Genomic DNA, 18,186 nt, shown 5'->3' with positions numbered 1-18,186 from the left:
AAGTGATTTTTGAATTAAACATTAAAGCTAGTGTGGTAATATACAGTATTTTATTCCAAGTGGCACTGCAGCATTTAAAAGGAAGAGCAGCAGAACATATGATTTCCTAACGTAGAGGTATCTCCCTGAAATGAACCTAAATCATTTAATACGTTAGCTCTTAAAGAAGCTGTAGAGAGAAGATTCTTTTTAAATGGAAAAATTGTGTCCTCTTTTTTAAGATGTTTCCTTGTGTAACATGTTTCTAATGGAGCCACAAAATAATATAATCATCTGTTTAAAAAAATAGTCTGCTTTTCTGGTAAACGGAGTATTTACAGCTTATTGTCGACTTGCCCAATACAATTTGATTCTGCACTGTAAGTATAGTAATGAACAGCACCTTTTGGATTGTTGATGCATAACAAGGCTGTTTTAGAGTAGCAGCCATGTTAGTCTGTATCCGCAAAAAGAAAAGGAGGACTCCTTTTCTTTTAGCAAGGCTATGTTTACTGCAAAATGTGTTATCATGATACACACTGTGCATGAATCCTAAAAATGTACTGTAAATGCTGCTCCCTGCCTACAAATACACATGTTCTTCTTTGAAGGTTACTTGCACATTACACTGTACCTACTCAAACACAACAACTTGAGGATCTTTCCCTTAGTATTCAATTCTGATCTGGGTGCAAGTTCACATAGCTCTATTGCCTTCTGTGGAACTACACTGATTTATACCAGCTGAGTATCTGACCTTAAAGGGAATAATATGTGTTAAGAGGGACAATCAGCTTGTACTTTACCTTCAGTAGAAAATAAATTTACAAGGAATTGGAAGTTCAGATCCCTTTGGCAGCTTTGAACATCTCAGCCTTCAGTCTCACAAGGGGTGTGTACTCATCTTCCTGACATTCCTGTTTATGTTCCTCTGTGGTGACATACTTAATATACAAAGCCAATTCAGTAGCATTTACCATCTCAGACATAAGCTGAAATCCTGCTCAGATAATGTACTAGTAAGAATCATTGCCATCTGAAAGACAATGGACTTAATGGTGTGTGTACGTGTGTGTGTGTGTGTGTGTGTGAATACACACACACCTTGTTAAAGGATCACTATTACAACTGTGAGTGTCCCTCAAGAATGCCAATAAAGTAAGAGGTCCCAGTCTAAATAGGGGTTAAGTTGTGTTCTGACCTCTTCTGGGCCATGTCACCTCCTCAGTCCTAGACTATCTGTACCACGCCTGCAGCTGTATTTTTGGATTAACTCTGTGTTGTTTTCATTGTTTGACAATGGGTTTATTTGCAAGTTTACTGAAAACTAATTTAAAAAAAACACCTTAATTTCAAAGGGAAATGTACTAGTTGATCCAATTTTATGTGAATGTCTATATTAAGTTGAGTGGGAACAAACTGAATGCAGGTGACAACGAATAATGCAGTGATCCGGGCACTGATTCACTCTGAAATGGTCTTCTAGAATTCAACGCCTTCGAAACTGAGATGTAAGAGAAGAATGACACACTTGTGAGTGTCTTGAAATAAATGCCTGCTATATTCTGTAGGCATATTTCACTGCGCTGCTTTAAGCTAAATATTAAGGAATGGTGCCTAACTCTTGTCAGCAGATGAAGTAAATTCCATTAGGTTGTATTGGATTCTCCCATCTCAACTGCACGTATTACAACTCCCACTTAAACAATACATGTTGAAGGGATGATTTAACACAGAGATTAATCAGGTGCAACTTCTCCCTCTGCTCAGTGAAAAATGCATTGTACTGTGTCAGAGAAAATATCTTGTGTATTGATTTTATTTATTTATTTATTTGGAAAGGACCGGGCTCAGGAACAGGAGCTACAGTATTTAAAAGTGTTAGGTATCCTGCTGAAATAAATCTTTATACCTGCTACTACATGAAATCTGTTTGATTTCACGTCAAACAAATATTATGCTTTCTTTTGCTGAAAGTTGTTAATAAAATGTCATCACGACACTATCCAGAACAAATCCTCTGGAAGGCTCCGGCCTTATCTTAGCAGATCTGATTTCTCAGCATCACTGGTGCATGGATGGAATGCTGAGCAGAGGCATGATTGGAAGACTATGTCATAAATATAAATGTGTCAGGGGTTCTTTATCATGTTACATATTTATCTCCAGAGCAGGGAGGATTCAGAGCATTTTAATTACTGTGGAAAAATCAGCAGTCGATGACCAAGTGATTAGCACATAGTTCTGTTAGTCGCTCTTCAATAAAAAAAACTTTGTCTGAGAATCCAAGTGTGTAGGAGCCATTTTAGGTAAACGTCACATTAAAGAGCCAGACTTGACGTGTCTGGTTTGGGAGGTATATAATCAAATCATAAAACACTTCAGTTTATACACTGTTATCTATTCCTTGTCAAGGTGGAATGACAACTTTTGTGAGTTATTACTATAGTGTAAGTACAAACCATGGCCACTAATGCATATTTCTCCTTTATGAAATGAAGTGCTTCCACATCCATTTGCTGTGTCACTCTTTCAAGTTCTTTTACTTCTACATAAAATTTGCCCAGTTACAGTCAATGATTCTTTCTTCTTCTTGTGAGGATGAAGAAACTAACTGCATCTGGGAAATCAGATACCCCTAGGTTAGGACAAAATTATGCAGGAAAAATATCAAACCCGGTATTTTGTTTTGTTCCAATAGGCAGTGATTTCCTCCTAACAGCAGTGGGAGATCTGTGTGTTTAGGGAATGCAAAATGTGTTAGCAGAGAACTGTGCATCAGAAATGGATGCAGAATTTTTACCCTAAAGAGCAAATTCCATGCCCTGTCCAAGTAACTGGCCCCAGGCACTGTGCAGATACAGCAAAGGATGGAGAAGAGGACGATTCTGTTGCAATGATGATTGTTCTCACTCCCCAAGGGAGTGGGGAGCATTTTAAGGGTCCAATCAAACAACTCCAAGCTGCTTCCCTTGCTCCACCCCTTTCCCAGGATGTTCGTGCCCCACCCATTGCATGCTGCAATGTAGAGTGTTCCCAAAAGCAGGGCTGTATTCTGGGCAGGAACTGCAAAGCATTCAGCACCGTATCTTGTACGTTGGAATAACCAGTTCATTGGTCAGGAAGCCTCTTTCCCCATAGAAGTGGGACTGGATTTATTCCCAAGTGCAGCTGAAATCTGTTTCCTTAATATACACAATGAAGAGGACTCTTGAGCTGTAGCATTCGGATCTGGATCTGAGCTTCCCCAGAACTCAGGGCATTTGGAGCAAAAGTTTCAATTGGGCACACCTGGGTTTTGTGAAAATGAGAATTAGTCAAACGTAAACTAGCTGAAATAAAAGTGCATAAAAGACTCAGCTTGTTGAATCTTTAATTGGTGCCTTTATTTACAATAGAGAATCCAGTTCATGTATATATAAAGCCATAGAGAAATAGTCACCTATTGTGTAAATTATTCCTCCTTGGTGCCTAGTTCACCACCATCTAACTTATGCCAGGTATGCTACTTGAATTCTTGCCAGCTTACTTTACAGTTTATGCCATAGTGACATTTTCTAACTGAGTGAACATTGGCAAAGAACAGTATTTTCCATGGGCTTTGCTTACAGTTCATCCTACATAACTGCATGTTGCCAGAAGAGGAGTGACTTCTATTAATTGTCTTACATGGAGAAAAATGAGAAATATGTTTTTTGCAACATAGGACTGAACCAGAGAGATGCTACACACTGTAAATTTCCAGTGAAATAATCTAGTAAGCATATGAGAACTCTAGTATGTAACAGAAACGTAAGACAGACTAGGTTTTCAAAAACAGGAGCATAAAGCTGGGCTCCTAAATCCATTCTTAGACGCCTTAAGTGCTGAACACCCAGCCACTCTCACTGAAATCCCTCGGAGCAGCTGAATGCTCTGCATTTTTGAAAATCAAGCCCATATACTTAGGAGTCTAAATATCCACTCAAGAATTTGGCTTTAGGCACCTAATTCTGCAGCTTGGCCATGGCATCTTAGCTCCAGGTCTTACGTAATTGAAGGTGATGAGGGTTGTAAGTGCTCACAACCTCATGGTATGTGAGGAACATGAAAACTACAAGAGCCTGACTTCTCAACCTTGCTCCCACTGAAATCAGTGTTAAAATTCCCATTGATTTCTGTGGTGTAGGGTCAGATCTGAGGAGCCTATATTTCTATTTCATGCTAGGTTTCTATATACTTACTAGCCTTGGTTTAATGTGTTGTAGAAACAGCCTGTGTCCTATCACAGCTCTTTTGAACCAGTCTTCTCATCTACCATGGCTGTTATAAGAAAATAATGTCTCCTACTATATTTAATCTTCTGAGTAAAGGAGGTTTGGAGTGTGTCAATGTGTCTTCTCTCTTCTCTGGGAAAGTCTATGTGAATTTCCCCAGATTTCTTAAGGCAGGCTGGTGAAAAAAATAATGATGGATCTGTCTTTAAATGTTTTAGAAGCTAAATATGGGATTTTCCATTGAATCAGCTGGTCATTTTTAATGAGAAAATAAAAGCTATTATAGACTCTGCAGAATGAAAAATATGTTACCCCACAAATCTCTGGCCTGGATGGCAAATGAGTTATTCTGTCTAGTTTCTGTTTGTCACCAAATTTAACTCTTTGATTACTAAGTTAATAAGCATTTGTCTCCAAAGATTGTGAGAAAATAGCTGCTTGAGAAATTGTGAACCTGGAACTGTTTATATTTCAACCCTTCACTACTGTTTCTGGACTGTTGGGCAGGTTCTCTTGTCGCTGCTGTACTTTCCTTTCCAGCTATTTATGTATGTTCTTATATCTATGTGTCATGGGTCAGCAATAAATTACAGTACCAGAGGACACCACATTTATAGTCTAATATTATACTCCACTGGGTTCAGTGGTGACTGGGTGTTATAGGCATCTATCTGTCACCAGACCACAGAGGATATAAATTTCTTATAGCCCAACCTAGAGAGGCTTGGGTCTTTAGCTTAAACTATTAGCTGCTTATTTTGTTAGGTCGGGAGGTTCCTGGTGTGTCAGCCAAGATGGTGGTCATAATGCTTGCTTTTTGAGTTTTGTCTCTTATTTGATATCTCTGTATATTTTTGTATTTTAAAATGTGATGTTCTTGCATGTTTGATGTAGGAGATAGAGAAGGCTGTTCAACCTTTTGTATTTTAAGAGATAAGTGTTGTAATGTTTCCATTTGAATGTATTTGTTGCTGATCGGTGAAGGGGCAGAAGGCCAGCTATTAGATACCAGGTGTTCCATGCCACTTTCTCTAGTTGATTATAGCAGTTTTCATCCTCATAACTTTGCTTAATTTGGTACAGAGTGTCTCTGCCAGTGCTTTCATTTCTTGTGCTTTGTCTTGTGTTCTTTACTGTTATGCATAATTGCTAATGTATAATAGGGACCATAGATGGTATTTTTAATATAAAAGGTCAGTGGAATTACACCAGGAAAAATCTGGCCCAAGGAAGGAACAAGGATTTTTTTGGCTAGTAATGGGACTGGGACTTAGAAGATGTATGTTCAGTTCCCAGGATTGTATGTTCTTGAAGACAGGGACTATTTCCTACTATATGTTGTATAGTGCCCTAGCACTGTTGGGTCTGGTCTCAAGGCTGCTATGGGCAATTCCAATGTCCTACTGAGTAACATTTTTTCACTTGATATGCAGTTTCTTTAGCATCTATCAGTGCTAAATGCAATTTATGTATCCACTGTAGATTGAAACTGTAGCAGAGCAAAAAGAAAAGGAGGACTTGTGGCACTTTAGAGACTAACAAATTTATTTGAGCATAAGTTTTCGTGAGCTACAGCTTACTTCATCGGATGCATTCACTGAAGTGAGCTGTAGCTCATGAAAGCTTATGCTCAAATAAATTTGTTAGTCTCTAAGGTGCCACAAGTACTCCTTTTCTTTTTGCGAATACAGACTAACACGGCTGCTACTCTGAAACCTGTAGCATAGCAGATTCCCAGGATATCTTGAAGGGGAATATGGACTGACCAAAAGAGCCTTTTACCCCTAATGGCTAGAGAAGTTTCCTACCCAAGTTACCTTTTGCTCATTTCCTTTATTTAAGAGAGAGCACAATCCCCAGATATTAATCCCTGTGCTGGCCAAGGGGAGGTGAAGACTTGCATATTTAGGGCTACCCTGTGCTGCTCCAAGAGGAGCCCTGGGAAAGGCATTGTGCCTTTAAGGAATCATAAAGGGGGGAGGTGCAAGGATCCATGCTGACATCTCACCACACCTGTTTGCTCATGGTGTGGATAGCCCCTGCTCCTTCCTCACCCTGAGCCACGACTGGATTATGTCCTGCGCAGCTGTGTGGGGAGATGTGCCTTACACTGCCTTACTCTGCTGTTTGGATGCATAAGATCATGATACAGACACATGGCAAGGGTACTAACTGTACTCTTCCGCATGTGCTGAAGTCCATCCCTATTCAGGGCAGCTCTTAAGCATGTGCTTAACTTTAGGCATGTACTCAAGGCCCATTAAATCAGTGGGAGTTCAACACGTACTGGAAGTGCTGTCCTAAATAAGGATGTTTTCTTGAATGGGGGTCAATGTGAAGGACAGGCTTCACATGGACAACCAAGTGTCCATGCTGTAGTTACATTCGCTTTTCCTTTGATACTTTATGAAGGCTCAGGCTGTGCAGAGAGCAGTTTCCGGGAGAGGGGACTCTGACTATTTTTAGTAGAATTCCAAAAAAGGGAAACAACAAAGAAAGAAAGGGTTCCGAGCATCTCTGCTCCCATGAATTTAACATTGCGGCCAGGGAAACAGCCCAACCAAATGTTCCACAGATATCATCCCACAGAGGAATCTTTCCCTTTCAATGTATATCCTCCGGCTGTCTCAAACAAACTCCCTAACAGGCAAATCTATCTATAAAGTTATGTAAATACCAGCCTGGCGCTGTTTACATTATGTCATTTCTGGGAGGCTGATTCATTTAGGGAGAGAATATTGTGTCCTTTTGTCTCTGTAAGCTGGTGTTCAGCTTAGCCCCTTTCAATGTAAATATCAGAAGAGAGACGTATTGTCTTTTCTAAACAGCTGAAGCATCCTTGAACCAAATAACTACCATTTTCCAAGAATCTCAAATATTTTAATGAAAACAATCATTTTGACCTTGTCAACTTGGTTAATGTTATTAGCTTTCTTTTTTTGTAACTATCTCCAGCAGCTAATGAGAGAAATTTGGTTATGCCCTTTGCTGGAGACATACAGTGGGAGCTGGAGTTTTCAGGGTGAGGTCCAAGAACAATGAAATAAATTCTGTTAGTGAGAACAGATATAAGCTCTGTAATATATGCGTGCACTCCTCCCAAATTGCCCCAGCTTTTTCTTCCTGCCCAGGGCTATTTGTGGCTGTAAAATAAGATCAGGATTATCAGTCAGATCTTCTCGCTATCCCTACCCAGTCTGCGGTTCTTTTGATGAAGTGCAGTGGCAGTCTGCACATCTACTGTTAAGTATAAGTAATGCTCAGGATTTTTTCAGCATCTGTGTGTTATTCTAAAAGCAGCAATTCCAGCTGAGTGAAGTGATAGGTTTATGTTCTCTGCTCAGCTGGTACGGAAATCCTCATTGATGCAAGAGCCTTTTAAACTGCCTGAGCATGGCCCTTAATTCTCACAGGGGTAAACGCTGTGTATTAGTTTCACTTGCAGTGTAAATTTCGCAGATGGTGGTTCATTGTACATCTTCTCTCACGCACGCACGCACGCACGCACGCATATACACATAGACGCTGGGCATTTCCATTGATGAAGTAACTATCACTGGGTTAATTTGTGAATGAATGAATAATGTGGAGTGATGTGGCACTCTTGTTTTATGAACTGAGTGGCTGGTAGGTAGTAGGCAGAAGGAGGTGATAGATACACTCGTATATATCTCCTTGAAAGTACATGCATGTGGAAAGCGAGAGACTGAAACGTACGTAACCAGGAAAAAAAATCTGGTGAGATGTACTCAGACTGAATCTTACAAAAACAAGAGAATTCAGAGATAGAAATGACTCCACTCATTGCCTTGCCTATTAGCTGGGATATAGCGGCATGTATATAGTTTATGTTGTGACTATTTGAATGTATCATGCCTTTCATATTACTTTTCCTGCACTGGAGTTTCTAAAAGTTTGCCACTGAACCTTGAATCCAGGAAAGTATTTGGCAAATTGTGCTCATTCATGTTCACCGATGTCCCTTAATGTCATTCATGTAAGACTTACTACAATGTGTAGTCAATGAGATCACTTTCACAGCTTTAACTAGCACTTAAAGCCTTTATTGTTCTTGGAGGACAGTCAATATTAATTTCACTCTCAATTTGGAATATTCTTAGGGGACAGGGAGAATCTGATGTGCAGTGCAGCAAAAAGAATAATACATACCTAGTATAAGCCAGTATAGTTCAATAAATGTACATGGCACTATACAGTAATGGAGTTGAGCTAAACAAATAACAAAGGACACAATCCACTCTAGAAGTCATTTGTAAAACTTGCATTAACTTCAATGAGGGCAGAATCAAACACCACTTTGGGGTTTACAATACCAATAGAAGGCAAGATTCCACAACCATTAATGACTAGCATCTACTCACGTAAGTATGTGCTATTGATAGTGGGACTGCTCATGGGAACAGTGGTTATTCAACATGGGTAGGCATTGCAGAATCAGGCCAATGGCAAACATAGTTGAGCAGTTACATGTAGAATCTCACTCTTTTTGTTTTACTCATACAGATTTGAGGAAAGGTGTGGGTTGGAGGGTATTTACCTGATGTAGGAAAATGACCATCCTTAGAGTACTGGTGCTGTACAAGACCCAGAAGTAACTAGGCTGATGACCCCAAAAGTGATAGTCTCCTTTAAGGAGTTGTATTTCTAAAAGTATCGGTCTAAACTTAACGAGACAAGGGGGTGAGGTAATATCTTTTATTGGACCAAGTTCTGTTGGTGAGAGAGACAGGTGACCTGAAGACGAGCTCTGTGTAAGATGTTACCTCACCCCCTCAGCCTTGTCTCTCTAATGTTCTGGGACCGACACAGCTACAACAACACTGTACATGACTACAGTTAAACAGGAGTGGGTCCTGGTGGAGTATGTAGTGAGATGGGTGAATATGAAATGCTCTGGTGGTTCAGTTACGTTAGGGTAAGCACCCCAAAGGTAGATACCAAAGTGAACCAATAACCAGCTAAATAAGTCTCTAAGGAACAGGGTTTCTTAGGGGATATACAATACTTCCTGTTTTATGACTCAGCTGTAAGTATTATGAGAATAGACTTTCTGTGTATCACAGTACTTCTGGTCTCAACCAAAACCAATACATGGAGTGCATGTGAAAATTAAACGTAATATTTTTGAGGGGGAAGTTAAACTTTTTTATAAACGGAAAGTGATATTGACCAGTTTCATTGTCAAACTTTGCAAGATATTCAAAAAAAATGAAGAGAAAAAGCATTGATGTTGAAAACTAAATTATAAAATTCTTTCTACTGAAACAATCTAAAGTGATAAGTGAGAGCTGCTATCTCTGCTAATACTAGGGGTTGAACTGGGGAACACCATAGCTAGAAACTGAGTTTCCACCATTTGAGTAAAAAACCAAGCCCTGTGTGATGGTGGTCCCCCCCCCCCATAAGGCTTTATGGAAATATACTTATGAATGTATATATGACATAACTAGAATGTGTTTTATGCTACATATGCCATGTAACATATCTCTGTAAAGGTTGTAATCTACTGAATCTATTAATGCTATTTTTATCATTTTTGTGTTTGAAGTTATGAATATTGGCTGCATACTTGTTTTGATTTGGAGTAGGTTTTAGTGAAGCAGTTGGTCAGCTTCCTGAGAAAAGACTATTCTCAGTAAGTGCCCAATCAAGAAGCCCTTAAGCCAACAATGAACTTGGAGACGCCAGTCCACATCTAGGCTCTCCCAGGAATGTGGCTTGGCTGGTAAGGAACTCAGTCATGCATGGACATGTGACTTGCCCAGGTGACTCCAAATATCCATTTTGTAGCTGGACTTTGCATAGGAGAGAGGAGGGCGTCTCCACCCACAAGAGGAAGTCTATTTAAACTCCTGGGAGACCCCTCCATTTTGTCTTCAGCTGGCTAAAGAGAGAGTCTCTCCACCCACAAAGATACCTGAAAGAAACTGAAACAAAGGACAGTAACGACAGGGGGTGTGAGTGATTGCTGGACCCAGACTAAAAGGAGACTAGTCTGTAAAAGAAAGCTTACTGGAACTGGTGAGGTTTTTATCTGTATTCAGTTTTATTACTGTATTAGGCTTAGATTTTCTTGTGTTATTTTATTTTGCTTGGTAATTCACTTTGTTCTGTCTGTTACTACTTGGAACTTCTTAAATCCGACTTTCTGTATTTAATAAAATCACTTTTTACTTATTAATTAACCCAGCGTATGTATTAATACCTGGAGGAGCTGTGCATACCTCTCTATCAGTGTTAGAGGGCGAACAATTTATGAGTTTACCCAATAAAAGATTTATACGGGGTAAAACGGATTTATTTAGAGTTTGGACCCATTGGAAGTTGGGCATCTAAGTGTTAAAGATAGGCACATTTCTTTAAGCTGCTCTCAGTTAAACTTTCAGTTTCTGGGATGTGATTCAGACCTGGGTTTGGGTTTGCAGCAGGCTAGCGGGTCTGGCTCAAACCAGGCAGGGCGCTGAAGTCCTAAGCTGACAGGGCGGGAAAGCAGGAGCAGAAATAGTCTTGGCACATCAGGGGTAACTCCCAGGGGGTTTCTGTGATCCAGCCCATCACAGCCCTGTATTTAGCAGCTGTAGCAGACTCGTATCCTGCATGGACCAGGTATAGAATGGATATGTAATACAGAGTGAGCAATGAGTTACATTAGTAACACGAGCAAACGCTGTAAAAACTGTATTTTGTTTGCTATATGCATTACTGTTTTCAGAACTTAGAACAATAAAACTACTGCAGTTCTAATTAAATGTTCCACAGCTTCAAGAAAAAGGCTTTTTATAGAGACTGAGAGCAATACTTGCAGGTACAGAATGTTCAGTATCTGTTTAAAGGGGAGATTTAAATGAGAGAGAGAGAGAGAGAGTGTGTTTTTACAATTTGATCTCCCATCACATTTTTCATAAATAATGGGCCAAAGGTTTCAAACATAGGTTCGGCTGCTGTATGTGTACTTAAGCTCCTAAACAGATGTGGTTAATGTTTGAAAATGTGGAGAAACCCCAATTTCTACTGAAGTCAATGAGAGCTGCAGCCCCTGTCTTGCATACACATGGATTTAGGAACCTACATGTAGGCAGCTAGGTTTAAAATGCCAGTTCATATTTTTAACAATGGTGTGATTCTCGGCATCTTGGAAAATGGCAAAAGCTGTCCCCATTCACAAAAGCAATGAAAAATACCAGTGTTCAGTTCCTGTATATATCATTTCTATATAAGCACGTGCGGAGCAAATAAGAAATAGAAAATCAATTACCTAATTTTAGTTGGGGTTTTCTCTAACCTATTCAGCAATTTGCATATTGAAAATATGTGGTGATATCCAGCATGTGGTGGATCTCAGCCATTTGTCTGGGCCAAAACCAAATATGGTGGGTACTCAAACGCAGATGAGCACAAATCTCATAGGAACAGGGATGCCAAACTGCCTTAGGCACCTTTGAAAATCCCAGCCTTAAATGTGTGTATTCTAAGGATCAGGTCAGACTCCTTGAAAGTGCTTTCAAGAAGCAATACAAGTATAACATAGATTTTTGTGCTGGAGTGAGCTCAACAACAATACTGCCAGGAATGTGACTATTTGTATAATTAAACTTGTACCTCCCAAAACTAACCTGCTAATGAACTATTTAATTTTTTTATTTATTTTTTACTAGGTGAAGCAACAGTGAAAAAGAAACCAGCTCCAAAGACCCCCCCAAAAGCAGGTAAACGGCTGCATTTTGTTGCATTGTAAGCATAGGCACTAATGCAATAGGATTTCCAAGAAAATCACTTGGTCACTCCTACCTTGAAACAATTGTTTGCCCGCTACATGTTTTCATCTGATTAAATGGTAGGTGTGATGTTCTAGGGGGAGAATTTCAAAAGCACCTTGTTCCCCAGCTCTAGTAGCTCCACCTAAACTTAAGGTTGCTCAACAGTTTCTGTTAAAGGACCCTGTGTTCTGTTGTTTATAACTTGGGCAAACGTTAACCATTGAAGCTGATGTTTGCCATGGTCCAGGCTGAATTTTCATCCAAAACCGGTCAGCCAGGGGCTGCTGGGAACCAGAACTCAGAGCAGGAAGGACCATCTCTCCTGTGCTCTGAGCGCAGTGCTGACTGGTGCCCAGGCAGTGAGGAGGTGAAAGAGGAAGCAATTGAATTCAAAAGTCAAGAAGTGAGGCCTGGGGGTGGAGGATGGGAGTCAGAGGATAGGAGCAGAGGGGAAAAGATTGACAGGAGATGGGAGTACAGTGCCAGAAAGGTCCGTAACCACTAAAGCCCCTTCCCGTCCAAAATCTGGAATTGAACCAAGGAGTCCCAAATTTCTACATTCCTCTGCTGTCAGAAACTAACTGTGACACCCACTGGCAAAGTGTGTGTCTTATCTCCTTCTACTGATCTACAAGGGGATAACAATGTACTATTGCTGCCAGTTGCTCCTTTAGCTCACAGACTTTAAGGCCAGAAGGGACCATTGTGATCATCTAATCTGACCTCTTGTGCATTGCAACCAACAGAACCTCGCCTACCCACTCCTACAATAGACCCATAACCTCTGGCTGAGTTACTGAAGTCCTCAACTTACGATGTAAAGACTTCATTACAGAGAATCCACCATTTACTGTCGTTCAAACCAGCAAGTGACCTGTGCCCCATGCTCCAGAGGAAAGCAAAAAAAAAACCCCAGGGTCTCTGCCAATCTGACCTGGGGGGGAGGAGGGGAAATTCCTTCCTGACCCCAAATATGTACTCATTCAACTGTTCAGGAATATAGAAAATATAATTCTCTAAAGAGATGGGTTTTTTCTCAGTTCTTCCCCCTCAGATCATTCAGTTCCCCGAAGACAGAAAAGTCCGTGCTGGTGAATCAGTGGAACTGTTTTGCAAAGTAGTAGGAACACCACCCTTAACTTGCACCTGGATGAAATTCCGAAAGCAGGTAAATTGTCTTTGATGTGTTTTAACAATGAATGATGATTAATTTGAGAAATGCCTGAAACAATGTCTAACTAAAAGGATACATCATCTGAAAGGAGTTTTCTGTGTGACACATTTCTCTCCTGCCCTTGATACAAGAAATCTCCCTTTCTTCATTGATGCTTCAGGTTTTCAGCTTTGCAGATGGAACCAAATGCCATTGAAAAATACTCTTGAGTAAAGAGCATCTTACAACAAAAATATCTCCACACGAAGCATGTTTGTTGTGGATATGAATGTTCCCACAATCTATTGTTGTATAATTTTTTCCCCTTTAATTAATTAACCTCACTGGGACTTAAGCACATACTTAAGCACTAACAAATTTATTAGAGCATAAGCTTTCGTGAGCTACAGCTCACTTCATTCCACCAAATGCATCCGATGAAGTGAGCTGTAGCTCACGAAAGCTTATGCTCTAATAAATTTGTTAGTCTCTAAGGTGCCACAAGTACTCCTTTTCTTTTTGCGAATACAGACTAACACGGCTGCTACTCTGAAACCTATACTTAAGCACTGTTCCTGAAGAGGGAAAATTTCCTGAATAAGAGCTTCAGTGAACAAGTTCAGACACTTTAAACTCAGCAGCTCAGTATGATCTCCAGCAAGCAGAAGCTGGAGTATCTCATTGGCATGGAGCAAAGATAAATATCTGCTGGAACGGCTACTATTTATTTGATTATGAAGTTGCTCAGCGCTCTACAGTACACAGATAAAAACAGTCCCTGCCACAAGGAAGCTTAGAATCTAGACCTGAGTTTGTCAAGATGATTGATGAACATTTTTATCAGGGGAATTCGGGGCTCTATATTAATGGCAAGTATCTATTGCAAGTTCTACCTTTTTAAACATTTTAAGCCAGTTGCATTTTATTCTGAAGTACCCTCTTCTTATATTATAGAAAGGGTGTCTGGTAGCATCCAAATAATTTTCTCTCTACCATTCATTATTTTATATGCCTTTGTGTTATCTCCTCTGAGGCTTTTCTTTTCCAAACTAAACATTTCTAAACTTCTTTTCATTTCTGCAACGTAAGGACTGATTTAGGAACAAGCAGACCATTTTTATCAATATTATTTTTATTGCAGTAGCCTCAAAGAGATTCAGTGTCCTCAAAGAATCCTGCACTACATCTTCAAAAGACAAGCCTAGGAGCTAGCTTTCCCAGACCCTAAAAATCAGGGCCTGAACAGAGACGCTAGATTTATGGCTTCTTTCAACAATCTAAAACTCACTGAATCCTCCCTCAGCCTGTTTTTTCTCCTTTCCTCCTTAGGACTGCAAAGATGTTAACTGACCACTTCACCTTGGATGATCCCTTGAAATATGCATTAATTACTTATGCTAAACAATCTGTACCACCTTTTATTTAGCTGTGACACGAGTACATTTCCCAGATCTGAAGAAGAGCTCTGTGGAAGCTCGAAAGCTTGTCTCTCACAAACAGAAGTTGGTCCAAAAAGAGATATTACCTCATCCACCTTGTCTCTCTAATTCTCCTTTAACTCAGCAATGATTGGCCTAAGGTCCTTTTCTAGCTGAGTGACCCTGGCATGTAGCACAGTGACTAGAACTGGTGGGGAAAAACTGTCCATATGACCATTTTCTTGGTAGCATATTGTGTTCTCATAGGGACTGAAGCAGTCGAATAAAATTTGAGAATCATAGAATCATAGAATCATAGAATATCAGGGTTGGAAGGGACCCCAGAAGGTCATCTAGTCCAACCCCCTGCTCAAAGCAGGACCAAGTCCCAGTTAAATCATCCCAGCCAGGGCTTTGTCAAGCCTGACCTTAAAAACCTCCAAGGAAGGAGATTCTACCACCTCCCTAGGTAACGCATTCCAGTGTTTCACCACCCTCTTAGTGAAAAAGTTTTTCCTAATATCCAATCTAAACCTCCCCCATTGCAACTTGAGACCATTACTCCTCGTTCTGTCATCTGCTACCATTGAGAACAGTCTAGAGCCATCCTCTTTGAAACCCCCTTTCAGGTAGTTGAAAGCAGCTATCAAATCCCCCCTCATTCTTCTCTTCTGCAGACTAAACAATCCCAGCTCCCTCAGCCTCTCCTCATAAGTCATGTGCTCTAGACCCCTAATCATTTTCGTTGCCCTTCGTTGTACTCTTTCCAATTTATCCACATCCTTCCTGTAGTGTGGGGCCCAAAACTGGACACAGTACTCCAGATGAGGCCTCACCAGTGTCGAATAGAGGGGAACGATCACGTCCCTCGATCTGCTCGCTATGCCCCTACTTATACATCCCAAAATGCCATTGGCCTTTTTCATGCTACCTACCTACAGTCCCACTGGAACCTCAGCAAATTACAGTTCAGTGTCTTGTGTGTGCATAGCTGAACTCCAGTGAATGGAGCCTCTGGGGTGGGATTTTCATGAATGCACAGCACTGGCTATCTCTGCTTCCACTGACTTCACTGGGAGTAGCTGTAATACCAAGCTATGCCTATGCTACAAGTGCTATAGCAGCACAGTAACAGCTATGCCAGAAGGGTTTTTTCCATCATTGTAGTGAATCGACCTCTCTAAGAAGCAGTAACTAGCTTGATGGAAGAAAAACACCTTGAATGGAATTTAAACCGTGTTACTACTTACTCCCAAAATACTTACTCCTATTGCTAGTATTGCAGAAGCAGTTATCAGGTTAACTTCCATGGGCTGATGCCAAAGCGTGCTTTATATCTAAACTAAGGGGAGAGATCTGCTCTGACCCTCATGATTTCTTGTTCTGTAAACATGTCTGACAAGAGAAGCTAAACTAAATAGCCTTCATTTTTAATGAAACGCAGAGAATAAATTGAAAAATCTCTTATCTGGCTGGAAATGGTGGGAGGAGGAAGGGTACTGACATTATGCTGTCTGCATCGCAATAAGAACACAGTGTACTACTTTTACAGTTACAATGTAGCATCAGGTATTTTAAATTCTCTTTATTGTCTCAAGTTAATACAAATCAAAGCTGAAATCTTTTTGACATTTATGCTGAGGTTCTTTTCTTGGTTGAGTTGAGTTATATTTACAAGTTCGACACTTAACATGTTTGTGGAGTTCAGCTGTGATTTTGACTTTTGGTTTCCTCTGAAACCATCTTAAAATCTCTGTCTATTCCAATTGAATTAAAATGATTTATTTATTCTATTCAGTTTGGGAACTTTAAGAATTCAAAGGTGAATGTGTCAGAAGAATCAAAATGGAAGTTGAAAGGGCAACAAATACTTTCTATGGCATTTTTCTGTTCTTTTTTAAATTTTAGAGAGTTCTAGGAAAGTCAGACTGCCATACTAAAGCCAGGCTTGTGCTTTGTAAACTTTCCTACACAGTTCTGCCAGCGCTGTTAGATTCCAACCAACAATACCATCTGCTGTTCCAGTCTAGGAAACTATTATGATAATTTGTGTGGCAACTCTGATGTGGACACATGGAGACTAGAATCAGATACTGTCATGGATGATCTGGGTCAGAATTTGAAGCTCAGCCTCGAGAAGTGAATGGCAAATGAACCAGTGTTCTTGGGGCCAAATCTTGGTTTTAGTGAAGTCAGTGGTAAAATTCCTATTGATGTCAGTTTAACTAGAATTTGGTCTTTTGCCAGTTAGACACAACTTTTCAACTACAATTCCCTGATCCTGCAAATGGATTTTAGCTGGTGGACCCTAACACCCAAGCAATCTCACTAATTCAAAGGGACTGTCTGTAGGTATAAGGATCTGCCCTCATGGAATACTTTGCAAGATTAGGATCACTGAACTACTGGCCTGCATCTCTTGACTTTTTTGGTCAGTTTCACTCTTTGCCAGCTATTCTTACTCATTGCAGTAATGGAATTATCTACATTGCTCTCCTAATGCTGTAGTTGTGGGCTCCTACCTGACTGAGAGGTTGGGAACCTCTCTTTTGAAAGCTCTTTAACAATTCTTCTGTTTAATTTGGCAGATTCAAGAAAATGAACACATCAAAATCGAGAATGCTGAAAACAGTAGTAAGCTAACTATATCTTCAACGAAGCAGGAACATTGTGGATGTTACACTTTAATGGTAGAAAACAAACTGGGCATCAGACAAGCACAAGTCAACCTCACAGTTGTCGGTAAGTGCAGAAAAAATATTTAATTATATTATAAAACACCTACCCGGTGCTGTGGATGCTGTACAAAAAATCAGATAAAAACAGCACAGTACATTAAAGAGAATGCAAAAGCAAACAAATCCAAATTAAATTGCTAGGCCAGATCCTAAACTGGTAAAATTCAGCATATTCTAATTTACACCAACTGGTGATCTGCCTGTTATTTTGATGACACATTATATTTCAATTTTATTTGAAGACTATTGTAATGAGAGATGGGGGAGCGCAAAATAATCCTTCTTATATTTGTTCCTTGTTTATGTGAAGACAGAAGTCCAGTCCTCCCTCTCCCATTAACCCTTTGCAGATGCTCACTAGGCTATTAGTTTTGGAAAGGCCAGTTTTTGAAGGGTTGAAACAGTTTGTTGATGATTACAACTTGGAAACTGTCTTGGTGTATAGTTACTTTATATTGCTATTGATTTATAAAGACAGTCTTTTTAAATGCATACATGTTTATGCATGGGCTGCACAAGTTTTCTGTAAAGGTGTATGAAAAGTTGAGAGAGAATCATATGTAAGATGTTTTAAAAGCTTGTTTCTGCTCTGAATAATGACTGTCAAATGGCATTGTGTGGCTTCAGACTTATTACCTCTCAAGAGCTCCAGAGCAAAATTGGTCAGTTTATAGTAAAAGAAGACGTTTCTTCTAAACTGCCAGTCTGGTTCTTTCCACTTTGTGCAATATCGCTTGTAAGGAAACTTCTGCTGCCTAAATTCTACCCTCAGTTACCCATTGTCTGTAATGTGGTTACTCAGGTGTGTCTGAGGCCAGAATTGTCCATGCAGTTGGAATTTACTTAGCCTGTCTGTTGATGACA

General features: G+C 40.0%; 1 protein-coding gene across 7 annotated transcripts in view; it reads left to right on the top strand.

Moving 5' to 3' along the window:
• The window catches only part of MYLK (myosin light chain kinase), a 334,343-nt gene that overhangs the window by 255,336 nt on the left and 60,821 nt on the right, over positions 1-18,186 (top strand). For all 7 annotated transcript variants that reach the window (XM_038421966.2, XM_043504946.1, XM_038421969.2 and 4 more), the window contains 3 exons: positions 11,912-11,962; positions 13,054-13,181; positions 17,173-17,326. In XM_038421966.2, coding sequence (XP_038277894.1) covers positions 11,912-11,962; positions 13,054-13,181; positions 17,173-17,326 — 333 coding nt within the window. The remainder of the gene's footprint in view (positions 1-11,911; positions 11,963-13,053; positions 13,182-17,172; positions 17,327-18,186) is intronic.

This window comes from Dermochelys coriacea, chromosome 11, assembly GCF_009764565.3.
Source record: "Dermochelys coriacea isolate rDerCor1 chromosome 11, rDerCor1.pri.v4, whole genome shotgun sequence".
Classification (NCBI taxonomy): Eukaryota; Metazoa; Chordata; order Testudines; family Dermochelyidae; genus Dermochelys; species Dermochelys coriacea.
This window is presented reverse-complemented; position numbering and strand designations above follow the sequence as displayed.